General features: G+C 41.4%; 1 protein-coding gene across 6 annotated transcripts in view; it reads right to left on the bottom strand.

Moving 5' to 3' along the window:
- Positions 1 to 234: 234 nt before the first annotated feature.
- Positions 235 to 20941, bottom strand: part of DISC1 (DISC1 scaffold protein) — a 189461-nt gene continuing 168754 nt past the window's right edge. For 5 of the 6 annotated variants that reach the window (XM_074537482.1, XM_074537478.1, XM_074537479.1 and 2 more), the window contains 2 exons: positions 13834 to 13950; positions 235 to 2961 (listed from right to left, as the gene is read on the bottom strand). In XM_074537482.1, coding sequence (XP_074393583.1) covers positions 2812 to 2961; positions 13834 to 13950 — 267 coding nt within the window. In that variant the 3' untranslated portion in view covers positions 235 to 2811. Of the gene's footprint in view, positions 2962 to 13833; positions 13951 to 20941 lie in introns of those variants that run through there. The other variant, XR_012579569.1, reaches the window with a different exon arrangement.

Genomic DNA, 20941 nt, shown 5'->3' with positions numbered 1-20941 from the left:
ACTTCTCCCTCTCATACTGAAAAGAACTACATGTTGCTGTCAGGCTTTAGTCTTGAATATGTCTGTAGACTGTTTTCAAAAGACATAACAGGCTAGCCCAAGCAGACGAATTACTGCTGTCAGCAGCACAATAATAGTCTCACACATGGTTTCTTTCTCCTTTTCTTTCTTCCACTCCCTGTGATGAAACTTCTAAAATGCTGTACACTGCACAGAATGCAAACAGACATTGGGTTAGTTAAAAACATACTTCTCTTTATTTGAAAGTTTTCTATTCACAGATAAAAGGCAGCCAATACATTGCATAGTATACCTTTTTTTTAAAAGTATGCTTATTATCACATGTGTCTCAGAAAAGGAATGGTTACTGGCTCTAACTTCCCACAACAAACAATGAAGTTAATGGAACAATAAATTAAAGGAGTAGTAGTAGTCCGTGTTACATATAAAATAGATGTTAACAGATACAAACATAACATCAACGATGACTGATTCAGTTTCCCTTCTCCTTAGAAATTCAGTGTCTTATTAGAGTGGTTGCCTAAATGGAGTTTTTATTAAGATGCAGTAGTGCTCTGAAGCTTCAAAACACAAAAGCCACACAATTTTTTTAATTGAATGGGAATATCTTCAAGAAACCTTGCTAGTGGCAATGAGGGTGCTGTTCTCCTGCCCCTGTGGTGGTCGGGTCCTATCCCTGCTGTTGACCCCTCACTGCTGCAAGGAGACAGGCCTGATGCTTCAGCTGTAGCTGATTCTGGCTCTAAGGCACTTCTAGGGCCTAACAACTGTTTACATTGCAGGCACTAAGTATTCAAAGGACAAAACTCTGCAGGGTGGGAGAGCTGGGTGTCATGAAACCTTAGTTGAGTGTACTGGCCATCATCTCTGGGACTGTTGTCATAGTCCCATATAAATGCTCCTTGCTGGAAATGCAGTACCTGGGCCCTCTGAGGTATTGAACCCCAGGCAGCTTCTATGGGCGTTAAAGAAACAGTTCTAAGAGCTATCTTATCAGTTTCAAGAGTATCTTGTCAGAGTGCTCGCTTTCCTCTTTAGCTGAACTCATGTGGGTTTCCATGAGTGCTTTCTGGCAGGCAGGTTTTGCTCTGGAGCTGTTCCTGTGCATGGGCTGAATGTCAGGGTGCCACCTGCACTTGTCTCCTGCCCTCAGCTGGAGGCAAACACCTTGTTCATCTGTTCAGGGGAGCTTCAGAAAGTGCCAGAGCTGTGGTGGGAGGTAGGTATTGAACAGGGACGTGGAGAGATAAAGTTGTCAAGCAGAGCAGCAAGAGATCTCCATTAGGGAACTGAGTAGCAGAATCCATGCAAGCTGGAGCTCCAAGAGTCTTGACCACAACATAAAGGGATGCTGGCCCATATATTACTCAGTGAGAAAAGTCAGCCATGTTCTGAATTACAGGGCTGTAATGCAGCCCTGAGGATCTGATGACTATAGAAACCACCTGAGCTCTCTGCCCTGCTTTGACAACCATATGCTCCTGGAGGCAATTATAATCCTGTTGTATGTCTCAGCTGCCTGGCACTTTTTTCCCTCCCTCCTTCTGTACTTAACACTGAGGTAGAAGTTTCAACTAGCATTAAAACACACCAAAAATTAACAGGATCTTAGTGGGAAAGTTGTCCAATGACCTTCAAAATTTGCAAAAACACAATGTGGCTATAAAATGTGACCAAAGTAGAAGAGTAATTCTAAAAATGACAGAAAAGCAGTATCAAAAAAGTACAGTATCAGTTGCAAGACATTTTCTATTGTGTTTTTAAAAATTAAGATTTTAAAAAAAAAAATTCTCCCTCTGCAACAGAATTTTTATGGTACCAGAGATATACCGGTATCAAAGTAGAAGTACACATGAATTTTTGAAGACATTAACTCTTTTGAACAATTATCCAGTTGGCTTCAGCTGAGTACTGCTTTTATTTCCTATAAAAATACATGTTTAACTATGCATGTGTATATATTGACATACATGTCTTGCAAAAAAATCTGCATTCCTGCTGAAGCTTACAAGGAAGATCAAAGTAATGGTAGTAATCTTTACAACAAGATTTAAATGACTTCTTGTTCATACAATATTTAAATATAAGCAACACAAATCATCAACATAGGATTTTTTTTTTGCTTTACAACCCCTGTAATACTAAAGAAAGTTTATATTAATACCTAAATAAATTGAGTTAAACTACTCCTATAGGGGCTGCTGTTAGCTACCTCCACTGTACTTGATACCACAGAGCAAATGAGATCCAAATTTCAGTTGAAAGAACACGGTTAGCTTGGATTTCACCCTATTGATTTAATTATTGGCAGGAATGTGAAAATACATTCAGTGTAAGAAAGCTGTTAAAGCCAAAGAGGGAAAAAAAAAGTTCTTATTATTCTTAGAGCTATTTTCCAAGAAATACTAGATGTTCCAGCTTTAATGTTGCACTTTAAATCAGGGAAAAAATCCATGAGTAGAGGAAGACAGTGTTTATGAGCCTTCAAGGAGAACACTTCACTGACATTTAAAGCAACTTTGCAGACTCACTTGAAATGTATCAATTTGTAATCTACACATTTACAGGAGCTGCTCTGCTCTGAAAGCTGTTTCCCAATCTGTGCCAAAACATATGAGGCTGCGTAGCATACTTCTGATGATAGACCTCCAGGCTCTGTTTCTCCATAATTGATTTAGTTATTAGTTATGCAGGGGAGAGAAGAGATCCCTGAGGCTTAGTAAAACAGTATTCAGTTACTAAAAGCAGCCCTTTGTGAATTAATGTCATCCTACCAGCTCTTTCTGCTCATTATTCCTTCAAGTCTTGTTTTCCTGGACACCAGCTGTCACAGAGGAAGTCTCCAGCCTTTTCTTCTCCTGCCTCCTTGGCTGACTGAAGTTGCACCAGCACGGTCTGGAGTGTCTCCTTCACCACCTGGATCTCCCTCTGCAGAGACTGTGCAAGCTTTATTAAGGAATATTCTATAGGTGATTGGCAGTCCCTTTTCTCTTTCCAAGTTATTAAGTACATTCTTGTTCTGCTGTTCACAACAGATGGCCATGACTATCTAATTGTAGCTTCAACTTCTTCCAAATTGTTGGGATTAAATATTAATACATTTCTCACACTTGCTAGCAAAAGAAAAATGCAGGCAAACTCAAGTTCTCAAGTAGCATTATTTAGCAGTTTAAAAAAAGGAGGGGATGGGGGATACTGCTTGGACACTGCTCTCATGGGAAAAAAGGAAGGAAGGAGACAAAAAATATTGTGTACCATGGAGGCAGCAGCATTAGGTGTGAGCTCCTGATGGATGGAGGGTAGAATCTTATGACAGAGACACAGCCCAGGTGAAGGCAACAGGAGTAGTCTGAAGCAAATGCCAAGTGACTACAGCTTGTGTGGCATTAGTGAGCTCAACAACGTGTGCTATGCAAGGTGGGGTGGGAATCTAGGTAAGGAGCAAAATTAGCTTACAGCAGACAAAGTGTTTCTGCTACACTTACCTCCAGAAAGCTTTCATGTTAGCTGAATTATCATTATAATTACAGTGCAGAACACACAAACATAAAGCTATACAAGACTCCACAGGGAATGCTTTGAACAAGTTGAAAAGCAAAGAGGGCAGTAATGAGGTTGTAGTGTCGTGCATTAAAAGGAAGAAGGCCACCTGAAAAGTATCCAATAATTAGTATAAAATGCTTCATTTGGTTAAGAAAGTTTTCCACATTTCATTGCAGGGTTCCTGCAATGAATTCAGGAAGAAACTGATGGTGAATGGCTCAGCCTCTGAAAGAGACCTTCCACTTCCCTCTTTCCCAGCTCCACAGTGATGAGAGGGAGGGTGGCACGTGGTGACAACAAGGGGTGCAGACGAAGGCAGGACATTCACAGAGACGGTAGCAACTACTGACATGTGCACAAGCCTTTAAGGGACTAGGCTTCCTTGGCAGTACAGCTTTTTGTGCTATGACTGAAAATAAGTTTGTACTACCAATATACTGGGCTTTGGGATGATAATCTTAAATCAGCAACACTATCTACTGTTGGAAGAAGTCCAAGCTCAATGAGACAACCAATTTTATCCTCTCTTCTATAGCTTACTTTGTGTGGAGAAGAAAGCAAGCAGAGGCAAGTCAGAGCCTGCTGAAATAGTAAACCAATGATCAAGTCTATGAACAAATCCTAGGGCCCATCCCATCCCACTGAGGCCTCCTGGACAGGTATGGATGAAGGGCAAAGGCACCAAAAGACAGAAATTGGTTCATTTCTAGCAGTATGTTATCAAATTATACCAGAATCTCACTTCAAGGGAAGTGAAACAGGATGACACTGAAACAACTCAGTTTCAAAAGTACAACACACTGAAATAATAATGCACAAGGACAGTCTGTCCTTTGCAGAGCTCAGACATTAGGAAATGCTGTTTTATTTAACCACAATGTTAATGCAATGTCAAGAAAAAAAGATGGGCTCAGGTTATGGGACTGTAAAAACTAAGCTGCTACTTTTGAAAAATTGTGACTGAACCATGGTAAAGCTATACCAACCACAGCTCTTTCAGGGAACCAATATTGTGTCTTTGAAAAGTCTTGGCTGCTTTTGATTCTGTTATCAATTCCCCAAAACTTCATCTTTGTGTATTTACATGCATTTGCTATGATATTTTGCTCTTAATATGTTCATGCATATTTCTAATTTCTGGACAGCTCTGTTAATCTAAAGGCCTTCTGTCTCTGATTATGAGTAGTAGCAGTACACACAAAGCTTCTCCTATCCCAGGATCACAAAGCACTGTACAAGGACAAATTAATTATGCTTTGCATCTTCTCTGAAGTAAGAAATATGATTATCCTCTTCTAAGTCCTGGATTCTCCACCCCTCTGCAACTTAATCATAAGGCTCTACTGAAAAGCTAACTGTTAAACATAAATCCTGCAATCCATGAACACCATAAACCTTCTGAAGTTTAATTCTGATGTGTAGTCTCTAGCTACATGCTGTTACTTGTAATAATATCCCAGGTAACTACAAATTCTTTTCACGTAGAGAGAAAAAGCAAAATTGAAATGTTTCAGTGACAGTAGATGAGAAATCTTAAAGGATGGAAGAAAATGAGGAAGACAGGAAAAAACCTGTCAACCAACAGAAAGATGGAGCAACAAAAAAAGATGGCTGCATAGTCTAAGTACAGCAAGTACCAATAACCTCATAAATAACACCACAATCATATGTAGACAAGTAACTGTCAAATGGGCCTTTATGGCTAAGACAAATATATGGTATATGGCTGAGCATGGCATCTCTATCCACACACAGGTTGTATCTGGAGAAACAGCTCCACCCATTTTAAAAATGAAAATAAACAGTTTTGCATGGGTCCACATGCATATGTGTCCTTCATGCTCAAATTCTCTATCCAGTGCTGCAAATATTGAGCCAGTATCCAGGGCAGGAGTGAAAACAAGTTACAACTAGGAATATTTTCTGGTTCTGCTGTCTTCCACTGAAAAAAACTCCACAATGTCAAATAAGCAGTAAATTAAAGTACTTGGGAACAAATACAACCTATATTCAACAATGCTGCAGGTCTAACATTGTCTTGCTTTAAGCTTTTCACCTATTTAACTTTGTCTCTTTGAAAAACTTGAACATCATCTCAGAGCCCATGATTTGCAAGCAGATAAAAAGAAGATAAAATTACTGTAGGGACTTAAATAAGTTTTGGAGAAAATGGGATCATTTTGCTCAAACGCAGCTTCTGATCTCTCAGCCCAGATGTTCAGGGAAAAGAGACAAAACGTAGATGTTATGGATCCGTTGTCTTCCTATAGGAAAGGTTGGAAACTGAGAGTACATATTATAAGATAAAAGACATTGGAAGGACAATGAAGAACTACTACTGCTCTGAGATAAAGGCCAATGGGATTTCAGAAAATAACTGCAGTTTTTGGACATCTGAAGAAGAAATTAGTTCTTGAAGAACAGAAATAATCAAAAAGAGGTTTTTGGTTGGGTCTTTTCTTGTTTCTAACCTGGTTAACTATTCTGTTTGTTTCCAAAAGCCAAACTCTACAGTGCCTGCAGAAAGAAGTTCAGCTCAATGTGCCACCACCTAACTGCAAGTGTCACCCCTAATCCCAGGCACCAGCATCCATGGAGGGGCCACGCCAGATGGAAAACAGCTCTGTAGAAAAGGACATTGAGGTCATGGTGGGCAATAAACTCTACACCAGCAATGCATCATGAGGCAAAGGTGCCTCCTAGGCTGGATTAACAAAAACACAGCCAGCATCCTGGACAACCACCTCTAAGTGACCCTGCTTGAGCAAGGAGTTGGACCAGACGATCTCAAAAGGTCATTTCCAACTAAATAATTCTTTGATTGTGTGTGCTACATGCCAAAGGACCAGTGAAGAGCCAAGACAGTTCAGTAACTCTTTTGAATGACTTGGGTTTTGGCCTTCTTGAAGAGCATCCTTGGGAGCAAGGGAAAGATACTAAGCAAGTCCTTGCTGTTTCTGTATGGTGTCACAGAAAGAGAGTAAAACAACCTTTGGAAATCCATAATTTCTCCTTACAAAATTCAGGGGTATTTGCAGTAGTGCAACCAATTAGAATTTTCTAAATTACCACCTTGATTACTGTTGCCCTCCTTCATATCCATGAATATTATTTCTATAAACTAAGATAATATCCCTCCCATGCAAAACCCAAAACACTCCTGCAAAAACTACTAAACAAAAAACTGCAATAGAATGACTGCTACATATTGAAAAATGGAGCCCTTCAGTGGTCTGAACATCATCTACTTTCAATTGCTTCCTCCAACAGAAAATGGAAGGCAAAGAAATTGCAGGACCTGGGTGGAAATACACTGACCTACCTCTATCAGAGCATAAAGTATACAAGTGGAACCATTCTCTGTGTGACACACAGTGGGAAAAGCTCACCCTCCTGTCATCTGAAATAAAATCAAAGAGGGTGCCATTGCCACCTCTAACTCTTGGAGGATCCCAAAACCTCTTAAAGGTTCACCCAGAGTGAGATTTCCCACTGAGCTACAGACAGGGCTAAAGTTTACATGATTCTGTTGAAAACCTGCTCTGGTGTAAAACAAGACTGGTGTGGGAGCCTGCTACAGGATAAAGGTGAATGATTAAACTTATTAGGTCACTTTGCTAACCTATGTTTAGGCACAAAATTCTGCTTTCAGAATAACTGATTGAAATGCCCATTTTAGGGCCAGGAAAGAAGATTGTTTTTGTAATAATACCACAGCTAGGTTTTCTTCCAACAAAGCATTTCCACCAAGAGGAACTATTACATGCATTCAAATTGTCTATCAAAATGTAACTACTCATTAAGAACAAAAAATGACTGTGAAATTGCAATATAGGCTCCATTTAATTTTAGTAGGAATTCCAGGCCTTTACTGTTAGGAAAGTAACACCTCTCATCAGCTCTGCAGACACCATAATGAGTCACCTCTCATCCTTTGGTTTTTCCAATTAATGATATGGCCTGTTTTCATACACTCATTAATGATCAATCATAACTGAATATTTTGCAGGTTTATTTTTATAGAATTTAGCAAATATGTCATTGTGCTACAGGGAACTTTAACATCCAGTCATATGCCCCTGTTGTTTGATGCTTTTTATATAGAAGGGCAGTTTAGTGGTTTTTATGAAAGATTTCAACAATAAATTAGAATTGCAAGTGGGTCTGTGCCTATACTCAGGGCCAAGAAATGTCACTGGATTTCTCCTTTGTTTAAGTTGTGCTGGCACTTATGATGAGCAGCATGGTTGATTTAAGAGTGCTATGCCATCAAAACAGAATGAAAAACAATGACATCTGGGTTTTTTCTTCCAATACAAACTTAATTATTAATCAAAGCTATGACATACACTAAACACTGGAAAATGGCTCAAGAGCATTAGGAATTTATTTTTCTCAGTGGAGTCTTTGGAAGTATTTTAATAATCAGACCACAGGACTAATTTACATCTGTGCAGCTCTCTGTTAGATTTTCGACCTAATACATTTTGTTACATTTATGTGTAGTCATTTTTTTGGGAGAAATATGGGAAGGGTGAAAATAACCAGTGAATGAACTTGGAAAAATTTATCCTGCTTTCATTACTATTTCAGGTCTTTAAGCTCCTGGTCTGAGTCCACAGATTTTAATGAAAACTGCATGACTGTCCAGTATCTGTGATAGGAAATTATTTTATCTAAAACCAAATAGATTACCATGCAAACAACAGATTAATCCATTAAATAAATTCCTCTACTGAGGCTAATTGTTGTCTCTTAGCTTAGTGCTAGTTCCTGCAATACAGGCAAGTTACCAATGAGTGAAAGCAAATTGAAAGCAAATTTTATAGCCACTGAGCAGTCTTCATATTAAAAAAAAAAAAAACCCAATCCACAGGTCTGTAGCACTATGGTAGCTATTTTTCTCATTCCTTTTTGAAGTGCAGCACGGTGATTATATGTACCAGATGGTAACATTTTATGCACATTGACCTGGACTACCTCTGAAATAGCAACTTAATGTTAATGAGGGGTAGCTGAATTGCTGAACTGCTTCTTTGTACATCTCTGTTTTTTAAACATGGTTTCTTATTTTGTGACTGATGGTCATGCTAGGACCAGAATATCACATACTGTGCATTTCTGTATTTAGATAACATGAGTTGAATTTCACTGATATGGGAAGTCAGATCTCTATCAGAAAACTGTGGCTTAAAATGCGACTCATCTACAACTCTCCTGAAATTTACAATTACTAATTCTATTTTTTAACTAACTCTTGCAGTGTCAACAGCTGTGAAGAAATAGGCACACTCCATAGAACATAAGAAACACTACTATTTCACCTATATGTAGTGTACTATCTTCTGGGGACAAAAATGCAGTTTTCTAGCTTATTTCACATTACATAGTAAAGTTTAACTATGATCAGACGTGACTGTTCAGTTTGAATATTAACTTAAGTCCCCTGCAAAGCACCTATAACTCCAACCCTCAGTGTTCTGTAAGGGCCACTGAGAAAGCTCATTTGAGAGTAAATACATGCAAGGGAGAAAGGAATTGGATGCTCTGCACACACACACGAGACACACCCATACAGCTCTGAGAAAAATGCACTGGGGAAACACAACTGCAACCAAGCATGAACACTGCAAGTATAATAAAAAGAATGTTGAATAATCTTTCTGTATACTGTGTGTATATGGAAATGCTTTGAAAAGAAACATTTATAGTGACAAATTACTGACTGGATTTCTCTCCTCCAACCCAAATCCCCTTCCCTCAGCACCATTCCTCCTTCTCTCTGCCCCTTGCACTTTATCCTTCTGCCACCTTTAAAGAAACCTTCTGCTACCTTTAAAGAAAAGTTTCTGGAATAGGAATTCTGCAATGACTTATAATAGATGCCAAATTACTTAAAACACAGTGGTATTTCCACACACTATTTATTCTCTTTTCTCTAAACTATCCTCTGTAGGACTGTTCACCTTCTCTTAGCAGGAACTGAGTCCTTTCTAGCACCATCACCACCCGTACTCACATTCAGATGTCTCCAAGGGCTCCTCTGCTAATCTCTGCACTTTGAACATATCTCTCTTTCTTCGTGATCCTCTTGACTGCCCCCTCTCCTCTACTAAAACCTAACCAGCTCAGCACTCTCATCTTCCTCAGCTTCACTGGTTCGTATTTTCTTTGCCCTTTCTTAGAAGAACAAAATCCCTTTTATGAAAGTTTTTCCTATGAAAGTTACAAATGAAACAAAACTTCATGTTCTTAAATTTTGAAATAACAGTCAAGGAATTCCTCATAAAGGTTAAGTAATCTTCAGAAAAACAGACAAAGCACAGAAAGAGATAAGTGGGCATAGGACAATATCTCATCTGGTTACTTGCACTGGAGTGTTAGAGGCAGACTATAATGTGTAGGATGCCACATGAGGCATCTATTGCCCATTTTTTTAAAAAAGAAAAAACCCCAAACTACAGGTGACAATATACACAGTCTGAGTCAATAATGCAGCATCTAATTCAGATAAATCATGCTGGGAAATGCAGGTGCATGGATGTGGGATCCCAGGATTTGAATCCTGGGATGCAGGGCCCCCGGGACCACCCTTGGGGGGCCCGGGAGTCCTGGAATGTTGCCAGAAGTGCCTGGTGGCAGGACTTTGACCCTACACGGGAGACGACACCTTTATGAAGATAAGAGGGCCTCACCGGGGTGAAGGGTGGAAAGATTAGCTAATTAGAGGGTAAGAAACAGGGTTTAGGATTTATGTACAGGGGGGTTTAGAGGAGTAAGATGGAGGAATTGGGGTGTGTCCTGTCCTCCTCCTTCTTCCTCCTCTCCTCCATCTTCTTTGGCCACGGTGGCACCTTTCTATTGGTTATTACTAAGAGTACACCGAGTTATAAGAATAGATGGTATTGGGGAAAAATGATAAATATTGTACACGTAGCAAAGGGTATAAAGATACGTGGCTGCCCGGAGGGCAGGACAGAGTGTGCCCATGGCTGACTGCTGTGCGGATCTCTGTTGGGCTGAAAGAACATTTTTTAGATAAACAATTAATAAACATAAAACCAGAAAGAAGAACTGAAGCCTCTTCTCGTCCTTCGATACGCGGGCAGCTCAAGGCCACCCCCGGGCCTTTCAGGCCCCTCAAACAGCCGAGATAAACCGGACACTTGGCGTCCCTGGGTGGGCTCTGACCACCACAACCTTTCGGGGGGGGCACCACCACCACCCTCAAAGCCCTGAAGACCAGAAGACCGAAGGGAACAGCTCCGATCTTAGACGAGGTCCCAGGAGAGCACTGATAACTCCTGAGGAAAGAAGCCTGAAAAGAAGAAAAAAAAAGAGAGAAGAAGAGAAAAAAAAAGCCAGCAGAGACTGCAAAAAAAAAACCAGCAGTCACTGAGAATTCCATCTCTCAGTTTCTGCCGAAGAGAATTCGTAGCAGAACAGCCCGGACTGGAACCAGAAGGCGCCCTGGGTCCACCTCTCGTGATCTGCTGGACAGATCGAGACGTCCAGACTGCTCTGGCGACAGATTTGGTAAGAAAGCCTGAAAATAAGAACATGGGAGGCACACCTTCCCAGGAACAACGGGAAATTTTGTCCACCTTATAAGGTGTGACACAAACATACAAAAATTAATTAGCTCTGGCCTTAAAAGGCCGAGAGGAAAACCCCCGAGACGCACCAGACGTCCGGGGGGGGGCCCTCGGAAGAGGGGGGAGCAGGACTCCGGAAAAAATTAGCTCTGGCCTTAAAAGGCCAGGAAGAAATAACCCCGAGACGCAGCAGACGTCCGGGGGGGGACTCTCTGAAAGAGAGGGGGGAGCAAGGCTCCAGGAAAGAAAAAATTAGCTCTGGCCTTAAAAGGCTGAGTGGAAAATGCTCTTGGAAAAAAAAAGAGCAAGAAATATTATTAAAACACCCGGTCCCAAAACCCAGAAACCCTGGGAAACTCCCAAAAAGCGTCCAGAAAGCCCAGAGAGCATGGAGGACTCAGGACCGAGGGGGGAGAGCAGGGGGGGGAAGAAAAAGGGATCAGGGGAGGCGCTTTCTCGCGGCGGCGGAGCAGGCGGGGAGCGCGGCTGAAGAAAAAACAAAAGACGCGTGTTCAGATACGGCTTTGCTAAGCTCAGGGCCGGGGGGTGCAGCGGCCCCGGGGGCCGGCAAGGTAGCAGAAACGCGCGCGGCAGGCAAAACTCGCAAGAACCCGGGGCAGAATCACAAACCAACGCCAGGGCGTCTGACCCATGCAGCGAAATTAGGGGAAATTGCACAATCCCAGAAAGGCTGCCGTGAGACGCAGGAGGCGCGCGGTTGTGACGCAAAAATCCCGGAGCGAGTTGCGGCGGGCGCGGGTGCCGGCGGGGACGGCCGCACACACCGACATAGGGCCACACACACACACAGCGTCGGAGGAGGAGGAGACAGTCAGGGGCAGACCGAAGGGGGAAAATTCAGAGGCGGAATAAAAAGGGAGAGGAAAAAATTACCTCGGGAGAGACAGAGAGCAGCTCGGAAAGCACGCATGCGCCGAGCGCGGGCGGGGGCGGGCCAGACCCCCGGTGACGTCTCAGGCGAGGAGGGGCCCTCTCCAGACTTGGTGCCTTTGGTAAAAACCCTCGGGGTCCCAAGCCTCTCCCCTCCCGGGGAGGCTTGTGTGTTTTTTAACCCTATTGTCAGTTGAATCAAAAAACAGGTAACCCCGGTCTCAAGTAGGCTTGCAAACAGCAACAATCGGCTGAATGAGAGGCAGCTGTGTTCATGGCTCCCAGCCACGGAGGCCGGTGACAGCGCCACTCGTGGGGGAATGACCGAAGTGCACGACATGCCTTTTCCTCAACAAGATATAAGAAGAAACGAATACTCAGACAAAAGTCGAGACGCAGACTGCAAAGGACAACTTAGAAGAGAAACAAGAGAAACGGAAAGACTCTGGGGGGGTTTTCTCTTTGGGGTCTTGAATATTTCTGTATAAGAACGAAAGACTCTGGGGGGTTTTCTCCTTGGGATCTTGAATTGCAATAGGCAATGGGATAAATTTACCTATTACAGGGGAAACTGACAAAGGATCATATATTGATCAGCTGGCAGATTTCTTTGACATTTCTCCCATTTGGAGAGGAATTTTAAGGGTAGATTTCTTTGACATTTCTCCCATTTGGAGAAGAATTTTAAGGGTAGGATTTTATGTTTTAATAGTTTAAGGTTTTATGTTGTAATAGCTTTCCTAGTCCTCATCCATGTCGTCCCAGATGCCATGAATCGGATTGTAAAAGAGGGTTTCTTGGGGCAAACAGAAGGGGGAGATGTGGGATCCCAGGATTTGAATCCTGGGATGCAGGGCCCCCGGGACCACCCTTGGGGGGCCCGGGAGTCCTGGAATGTTGCCAGAAGTGCCTGGTGGCAGGACTTTGACCCTACACGGGAGACGACACCTTTATGAAGATAAGAGGGCCTCACCGGGGTGAAGGGTGGAAAGATTAGCTAATTAGAGGGTAAGAAACAGGGTTTAGGATTTATGTACAGGGGGGTTTAGAGGAGTAAGATGGAGGAATTGGGGTGTGTCCTGTCCTCCTCCTTCTTCCTCCTCTCCTCCATCTTCTTTGGCCACGGTGGCACCTTTCTATTGGTTATTACTAAGAGTACACCGAGTTATAAGAATAGATGGTATTGGGGAAAAATGATAAATATTGTACACGTAGCAAAGGGTATAAAGATACGTGGCTGCCCGGAGGGCAGGACAGAGTGTGCCCATGGCTGACTGCTGTGCGGATCTCTGTTGGGCTGAAAGAACATTTTTTAGATAAACAATTAATAAACATAAAACCAGAAAGAAGAACTGAAGCCTCTTCTCGTCCTTCGATACGCGGGCAGCTCAAGGCCACCCCCGGGCCTTTCAGGCCCCTCAAACAGCCGAGATAAACCGGACACATGGACACTCACATCGATGCAGCTTTTGGTGTGCTATGTATTTAATTATATGAGCATTACCAACAAAAGGATTTTAACAGTAAAATAAAGGCTTTTTAGTACCCAATCTTAATTTACAAAGAACTAACTTCTGTTTAAATCAATTTTTTTAAAAATATGCATTATAGGAAAACTTACTACACAAAAATGCCCATTTCAGCAAGACAATAATTTCTCCCATTCTTACTGCATCTAACCTACACTAAGAACTAGCACTCCATGCCGATCTGACAGGCAAGTACTTCATGTGCATACTTACTGAGATTGATACGTATCCATAGCTATAGAGAAAAGGATATGAATAACTCCTTCATCAACTCTGCAGGTGGAACTTTGCAATTGATCTTCCAGATGCACCAATTTCTCACTTATTGCTTCACATTTTTCTCCCAACTCTGCAGAAAATATGAAGAACTCCTACAGAAAGTTGAAAAATAAAAGAAAGCACGTTTGCTGCTGACTGCACTTTTCTACATCAAATTTGCATCAAATTAAAGGGAAAACAAAATACTAGTAAGGGAATATGATACTTTGCAGTGCAAAGACATTGCCTAAAAGCAAATTCCCATTAGAGGGACGAAAAGCTGTTTCTATATAATAAATTGGTGATTAATCTGAAATGGAATGAGCTTGTGGTCTCAGTTTTCTTCCCAGCAGAAAAAAAGTCACCACCTCACTTTCAGCAGATGATTTGGGGTGTGAAGACAACTACTCTGAACTTTCTCCCCCATTGTCTCATCACAGCAGGGGAGGGAAGTCTCACACTTACCACTCATTAAGGTACCCAAATTTCAAGTTGTTCATGTAAATATGATTTATACTTTTAGGTCATGTAAATATTTCAAGCAGCAACATTTTGGTAACTCTTATACACATTAAATGTACTTATATTTTTGAAGAAAAATCTGGCTAGAGTACTTAGGGACTTTGCTCAAGCAGTAAAACAAAATGTAAAAGAAAAGTAAAATCAAAGTCTTTGAGATTAAAAGATGAAACTGTACTTTTTTACTGAGTTATCATTAAGCAAGGCTAAATTTTCAAAAATAACATTTCTCTGCTTAGAACTTACAGATGGCAAATACTTTTTCTATTTTAAACTGAGTATTTTAAACCAATTTCAAAATCCTTCTCGTAAGTCTTTTTCAGATACATTGCACAAGGGTAATTGCTATTTTTTATATTTTGCATTGAGTAGTACTTTGAGAAATGACCCAAATAAGCAGAAAATATGAGAAGAGAGGAAAAAAAATCAATCCATTTGCACAGCTCTGAGACAAGCCTTTCCTCTCCCTCCCATGGCACCATAGTGCTGTCTACAGTAATGACAGGGGTTATTTGTAAAAAAAATATCATGGTGCCAAGATGAACTTCTGCTAGAACCATGTTTAAAAAATGAGTAATTCATCAGCTGGAATCCAGAAAGCTGGATTGTTGCTAGACCCAGTCTGTGCACTCATTAGTAAAGCCTGCTTCTAATGTGGCCATATACTATCTGCAGAAAATTTTTCTACTCAAAGAAGAAAATACTTGGGGTTCTTTGCACTTACCAGTTGCTATAAGACACCAGTGGTTGTTTAAAGAAATCAAACCTTCAGCCAAAGGCCTTCCAAAGAAACCATGCTAATACATTTTGGAATGCTGCCCACTATGAAACAGTTTGAGTTTTGGTGAACACATTTACCCGATGTCATTTGTGTGCTATCCTTTCACTTTGCATCTCACAGTACATTGCATACATGGGGTCGAATGCCAGAAGAGCTCTTCTTGCTGGCACATCCTCTGTTATGGCACTGAACTTTACCCTTCTGCTTTCCTTGGGCCTTTCCCAGACATGGTTATGCAGCAGATCCCACTGGGAGCAGCTGCAGCTCAGGCCCAGGACAGGTAGGTTGATTACGAGGTTATGTTGCAAACCCCTGCAGCTCAGACACAGAGGAGCACAGAGTCCCTGGCTCTGTGCACAGGACCAGAGCTGCCACTTCCAGGGATTACAAACCTAAGAACCTACAGCAGCACCCCACAGAATGTGTGGATGTGAAAAAAACCCATTGTTTTTAAACTGAGAGCATGGCAGGAGAAAATAAACACTCTCCTTGCAGCAACTAGGAATGTCTTTTTCTGAAGACCAGTGACAGAAGAAGAGGAAAAAGTCTTCCATCCAGCTACTAAATTATTATTCAGCATACCAGCAGGACTCCATGTGCTGTAATGGAGTGGGACAACCCAGGCCATTTGTATCAGTAGAAAGCTCTTACGGAATCATTCTGGGACACACATGCAAGAACAGATGACTGTTGTCCAAGAGAACTTAGGGCTCAGGCTAAACAAATCATTAAATTGGAATAAATCAAACAGGTACTCTGAAAGCAACATCTAAAATTACGACCACTTAGAGAAAGCTCTGCATATGAAAAATTGCAGGGTATTCCTCCTGAATGATCATGTTTTGGCTACATAAGGCCTTGCCTAATAATGTAACAAAATCTTGTTTATTTTGGAAATTACGGTAAAAGAACAATAAATATTAGGCAAACGTAACCAATCATAACAAAAATATGGGAAGGCAGGGAAATCTGAGAGTATAAATAAGTCAAATCAAACTTGTTTAGGTCTTTAAACACTTGAAACCAAATTAATCGTAACTAAATGGCTATGGCTGCACTTCAGAGCAACCAAAATAGCTCTGTAAGATTGAAGTTATATTTAATTACTCTTTAAATCCTAATAATGCAGCTTAATTTCTCTTTATTACAGCCGTAATTGTGTATGAATGAACTATTTCTGTACCTACATAATCCAGCTGGATTTTTAGTTGAAATGAGAAGTTCCTCCAACACCTTAGACAAGCATCAGCTCCCAGGAATTTACTTCCAGGTGTCATGTGAAAAATGCAGGAGAACCATTATATAAATTATGATTTTCCAGAATTTATATGAATAAATGTAAAAACAGAAATGGAAGAAACACAGTGCTTTCAAAAATACACAACAATAATTCTAAGTATTCAACCAATTCCATAGCTTCTGCCTCCAGGCCCTCATTTTAAAAAGGTTTGATAGCCCAGAGAAGTAGATAGAAAAGATTTCTCTTAGTGCCTTTCAGACCTGGTGACATCATTGGTAGCATTTTTATTTGACATTTGTCTATGTAGGCAGGAAAAACCCCTGTCAGTGATACACAAACTATTCAGAACAGCTCCTGGTTGGAAAGTGGCACTTTACACTGATCAACAATATCTCTGAGAGGAAAGTGGACTCTGCCTCAAGCTCAACTTATTCATAAAATACAACTCATCCAAGCTGGTAGGTTATGTCAATGCTACAAGATGCTGTAAGTCTGAAGACTTTGGTTATTTTTGCTCTAACGGCACTTTTAGAAAGCAGCTGGGAGAGATAGCAGGAGTCAGGAGAGAGCTGAGAGTAATATAGTTTTATGGATTTTTCTCTGAACAGGGAATATAGCTGGCTTGGATTTTTTTTTTTCCCTCTAAATCCTTAAGCAGGTGAAAACAGCACAAATATGGGTGTGATTTAGTTTTTAAGGTGAAATTCTTCTGGCTTCTCAGACAAGGTAGAAATTCTCATTCTTTCCCAAAGATGTGAACATCTGATGCAAGAAATGGTAAAAACAGACAACATTCCAGATAATGCACTGCTGTAACATCAGCATATTGCATCAAGAGCAGAGGGAATGGTTTCCACTTTCATCTTCTGTGTTTTGTTTTACCCTTTTGCAAGACATTACAGCCACCTATGAGCAACACCTCCTTGATAGCATCACTTGAGGAAAATGTTTGATCAGCTTTTCCAGTACAAACACTTCCTATGCTCTTCCATCCAGTTTAGCAATTTTATACAGAAGAATTGACATTGTAGTAGCTAGATTAATTTAATTCTATTTAGGATTAGAGTCTATATTAGTCTTTGGTGGTTGTGCTGAGAAGAAGGATTCCCAGATATAGCCTTAAAATTCATTCTTCCTACAGAGGAACTTTTGTAAAAGGGCATTGCCTTACTTCCAAGCAGCAATATCATAATCCAAACAAAATAGAAGCTTTAGAACACCTTCTGCAGAGTCAAAGCCAGATTTCTTTCACGTGCACTATACATCCTCGGCCACATAATAGTTAAAATAATTCATAGCAACGTAAATAACAACTACAAAAAGGTGTCCTTGCAGGCAGATACTTCACATTATGGCACAAGGTTTAGAACAGGGATCTACAGTTGACAGAAATCCTGCATGCTTTCCCTTGACCCTTGCAGAAGTTAATGGCAATTGTCAGCACTTGAAACTCCAGAATGTTAGGCCATGATGTATCTTTAATTGCTAGGAAACAGAATGCAGCCATCTATATTTGTCATGTTTGAGCAGATGCTTCAGCCACATGCAAGCTAAGTGCACATGCCCTTAGATAAATGAGCTGCATGGCCATGAGGTGACCACAGTGCAGGGGAGGAGCAAACAAAAGAATTTGTTCCTCCTCTGCATCCCAGTTTTACTGACCCATGCGCATTGTCCTGGGCAGCTGTTGGAGATGAGAAAGGCCACTGAGAACAATGCATGTTACTCATGACCAGCACCAGCAAGGCTGTCCAGGAAGCAGCCAGGGAGCACCAGAGCCTCTCTGTGACTTGCAGTGTGACCAAGCCTGCCATGACTGTCCTCAGCTGGTGTCTGCATGCACGGCTCTTAGCAGCTGACAGGGATCTGGTGGTTCTGGTTGCAGGGCAGAGACTGCTCCAGGGCCAAAGTCCCCTTGCAGTGAGCAGGTTTTCCTCCTGCTACAAACCAAAATGGCTGCATTCCATTCTACCCTTACATGGCACACAACAGTAACTATAGTTCTCCTATATAGCATTATGCTTTATGTGGTTGAAGACTTTGACTTTCAACCAGACTAGGACTTCTAAACTTCTTATTTCTATTCCTTTCTGTCTTTTCTTCACCATGTTCCTGTCTTCCATAAAGGGAGATGTCCAGACTAGAGCCATAGTCCTCTGGAGGCTTTGGCATTCTCAGCTAAGCACAGTAATTATTTCTGTCTTACAACTGACATTCCCAGTAATGAGGCTGCGAGTGACATTTGGCCTTTCTTCCAACACAATGAAGGTAATGAATCCCACTATATTTGCAGTCCACTACAAACCTAGATTCTTTTTCTGCAGTATTGTCAATTTAGCTGCTATTTACCATCTGTAGACATAACTCCGACTCTTTTCCTCCCTCAAATGTAATTTGCACCTGTCTTTCAATATATCCCTTCTTATTGATTTCAGACTATTCTTTCAATCTATCAAGACCATTTGGAACTCTAATCCTAATTGAAATTATGTTGATTGGCACATAAACTCCTGGCCTACCTCCTTTTTAAAGGCAAACACAAAGTCTGCCTTTACTGATCCCTTGGGACTTCAAGCTTCCTCTAGGAGTTTTCAAAGGAGCTTGTTAATGGTTTGGAGATTGTTTTTCTTGGCTCCTATGTGCTCAGGAGAAATTTCATCAGTCTAGCCTCACTTGAGTACATCTCATTTGCCTTTGGATCTTTTACTCTTGCTACCTGGTAGTGAATACCAGGAGCACTACATAATTGGGCATAGCTTATAATCTTTAGAAAGACCAAAAGCACAGAGAATAAGGAAGAAAAAAAATTCTGATCTCATTTATTTTCTCATTCACCTTTCCTATTAGAAAGGTGCTTTACCTTTCACCTTCCATGCTTTCTTTCACCTTTCACTTGCATCTAACTTATCCCTGAACTCCCTTGCCATTTCAGATGTCTCCTGTTTAATGTAGCTTAGTGGGCTCAGAGGTCTTGCTGCTTCACACTTACACTGAGCAATATGCTTCTAGACTCAAAAACACTTTTGTCCTTTCCTTGTCAGAACTTTTGAGCCACTGAAAAACTGCTGATATAGTCTGTGACTGTGTCTGCACTTTTCTGCACCAAAAAAAGATGGTGCTGCACTATAAACCTGATGTCTTCTGGACAGTACCAAAGAATATCTGCTGAATCCTCCTCCTACAGAGTTTGTCCCACAGAAATTCCCCTGTTGCTTCCCTGATTTTGTTTAGATGAGCTTTTCTTTAATGCAGGTATCTATCTAACTTCTCTCAGAAGAGGGATCAAGGCTGTTTCCCAATTACTTTTGCTCCTTATCACCTTCCACTTACAGACTGCTCCTTTGTTACATTAGTGTGGTTATATATATTTAGGAGACTTCAGCACTACAACACACTCCCCACTTTCTCATATCCAACAATTTAGGCATAAAGCCTTCCAGCCAGCTGTGACCTACCTCTTTCCCACCATAACATACTTTTCCCACACTCCCTTTGCTTGAACTGATTCCTAACCCTTCTCCACATGGGAGTGTTAAATGACTCATCAGAATTACAGTGGGGTTGGCATTTCTTCCCTTTGTGTATCTCCCATTACAGCTACAGAGGAGTGTCCCTGGAAAAGCATCTTTGCAGGAATAGAGTTTTTCACTGCCTTCCAGCACCTGCTGTGGCCTGACAGCAGTCTTCCTATTCTCATCCCTACTACACTGAAGATATTCCCTAATTGCAGACTTTCTAAAATGAGAGCACACACTGCACTGGCTCATTTAATTACACTGGGACAATTCCAGCTCCTGCTGCGGGAGGATGAGGCTATTTACTGACTTGTCAATAAAAATTCACAGTGGGTCAGGACTTGGAAAAAGAAACAAAAGTACCAAACTGTTTTCCTGCGTCCACACCCTGGTGTGCAAGGAGTAAGTAGAGCTGGGTTTCATTTATAGGTGGTTCCTAGTGTTGTTCATTCCCATCTCTGTTCCCAAGGCACTAAGATGCAGGAATGACTTAACTGGGCGCTCTCCTGCAGGGAGTGAGGAGACTGACCAGAGCGAATTAGGGGACCAGAGCACCAAAGGTACATTTAGGTAAAACCTTGACATGGTACAGGCTGCTGACACTCCCACAGAGCTTGGTGGAGAGCTCTCTACAAGTCACCATCAGCCCAGCTGTGGCAGTGTGGTAGAGCCTGGCTTCCTACCCTATTTCCTTTCCTTTTATTTCTATTGTTGCTTTATTTTCTCTTCATGCACTTTTGTCCCCCTCTGCCAAAACCTTGAAAGCTTATGAGAACTTTACGATACAAAGCTCTTGGTGCACGCTTCTACAGTGGCAGCCCTGTACACCTGTGACCTCTGATGCCCTCAGTATTTTGCCCTGATGGCAGTAGGGCTTTGTGCTGCCTTTATCCCACGGCTTCCCTGTCCCTATTTCATGTCATACATGGACACAAGTAGCCACACAGTTTATCTATAATTCACAGCAAAGTTCACTGATCAGAAAGGCCATATGCATTTTCTGCAAGGTTCACCTTCATTCTCAAGGCTTCCTGTTTTTATTTAGGCTG

This window comes from Zonotrichia albicollis, chromosome 3 (genome assembly GCF_047830755.1).
Source record: "Zonotrichia albicollis isolate bZonAlb1 chromosome 3, bZonAlb1.hap1, whole genome shotgun sequence".
Taxonomy (NCBI): Eukaryota; Metazoa; Chordata; class Aves; order Passeriformes; family Passerellidae; genus Zonotrichia; species Zonotrichia albicollis.
The sequence above is the reverse complement of the archived record's forward strand: the minus strand, read 5'-3'. Positions and strand labels throughout refer to the sequence as shown.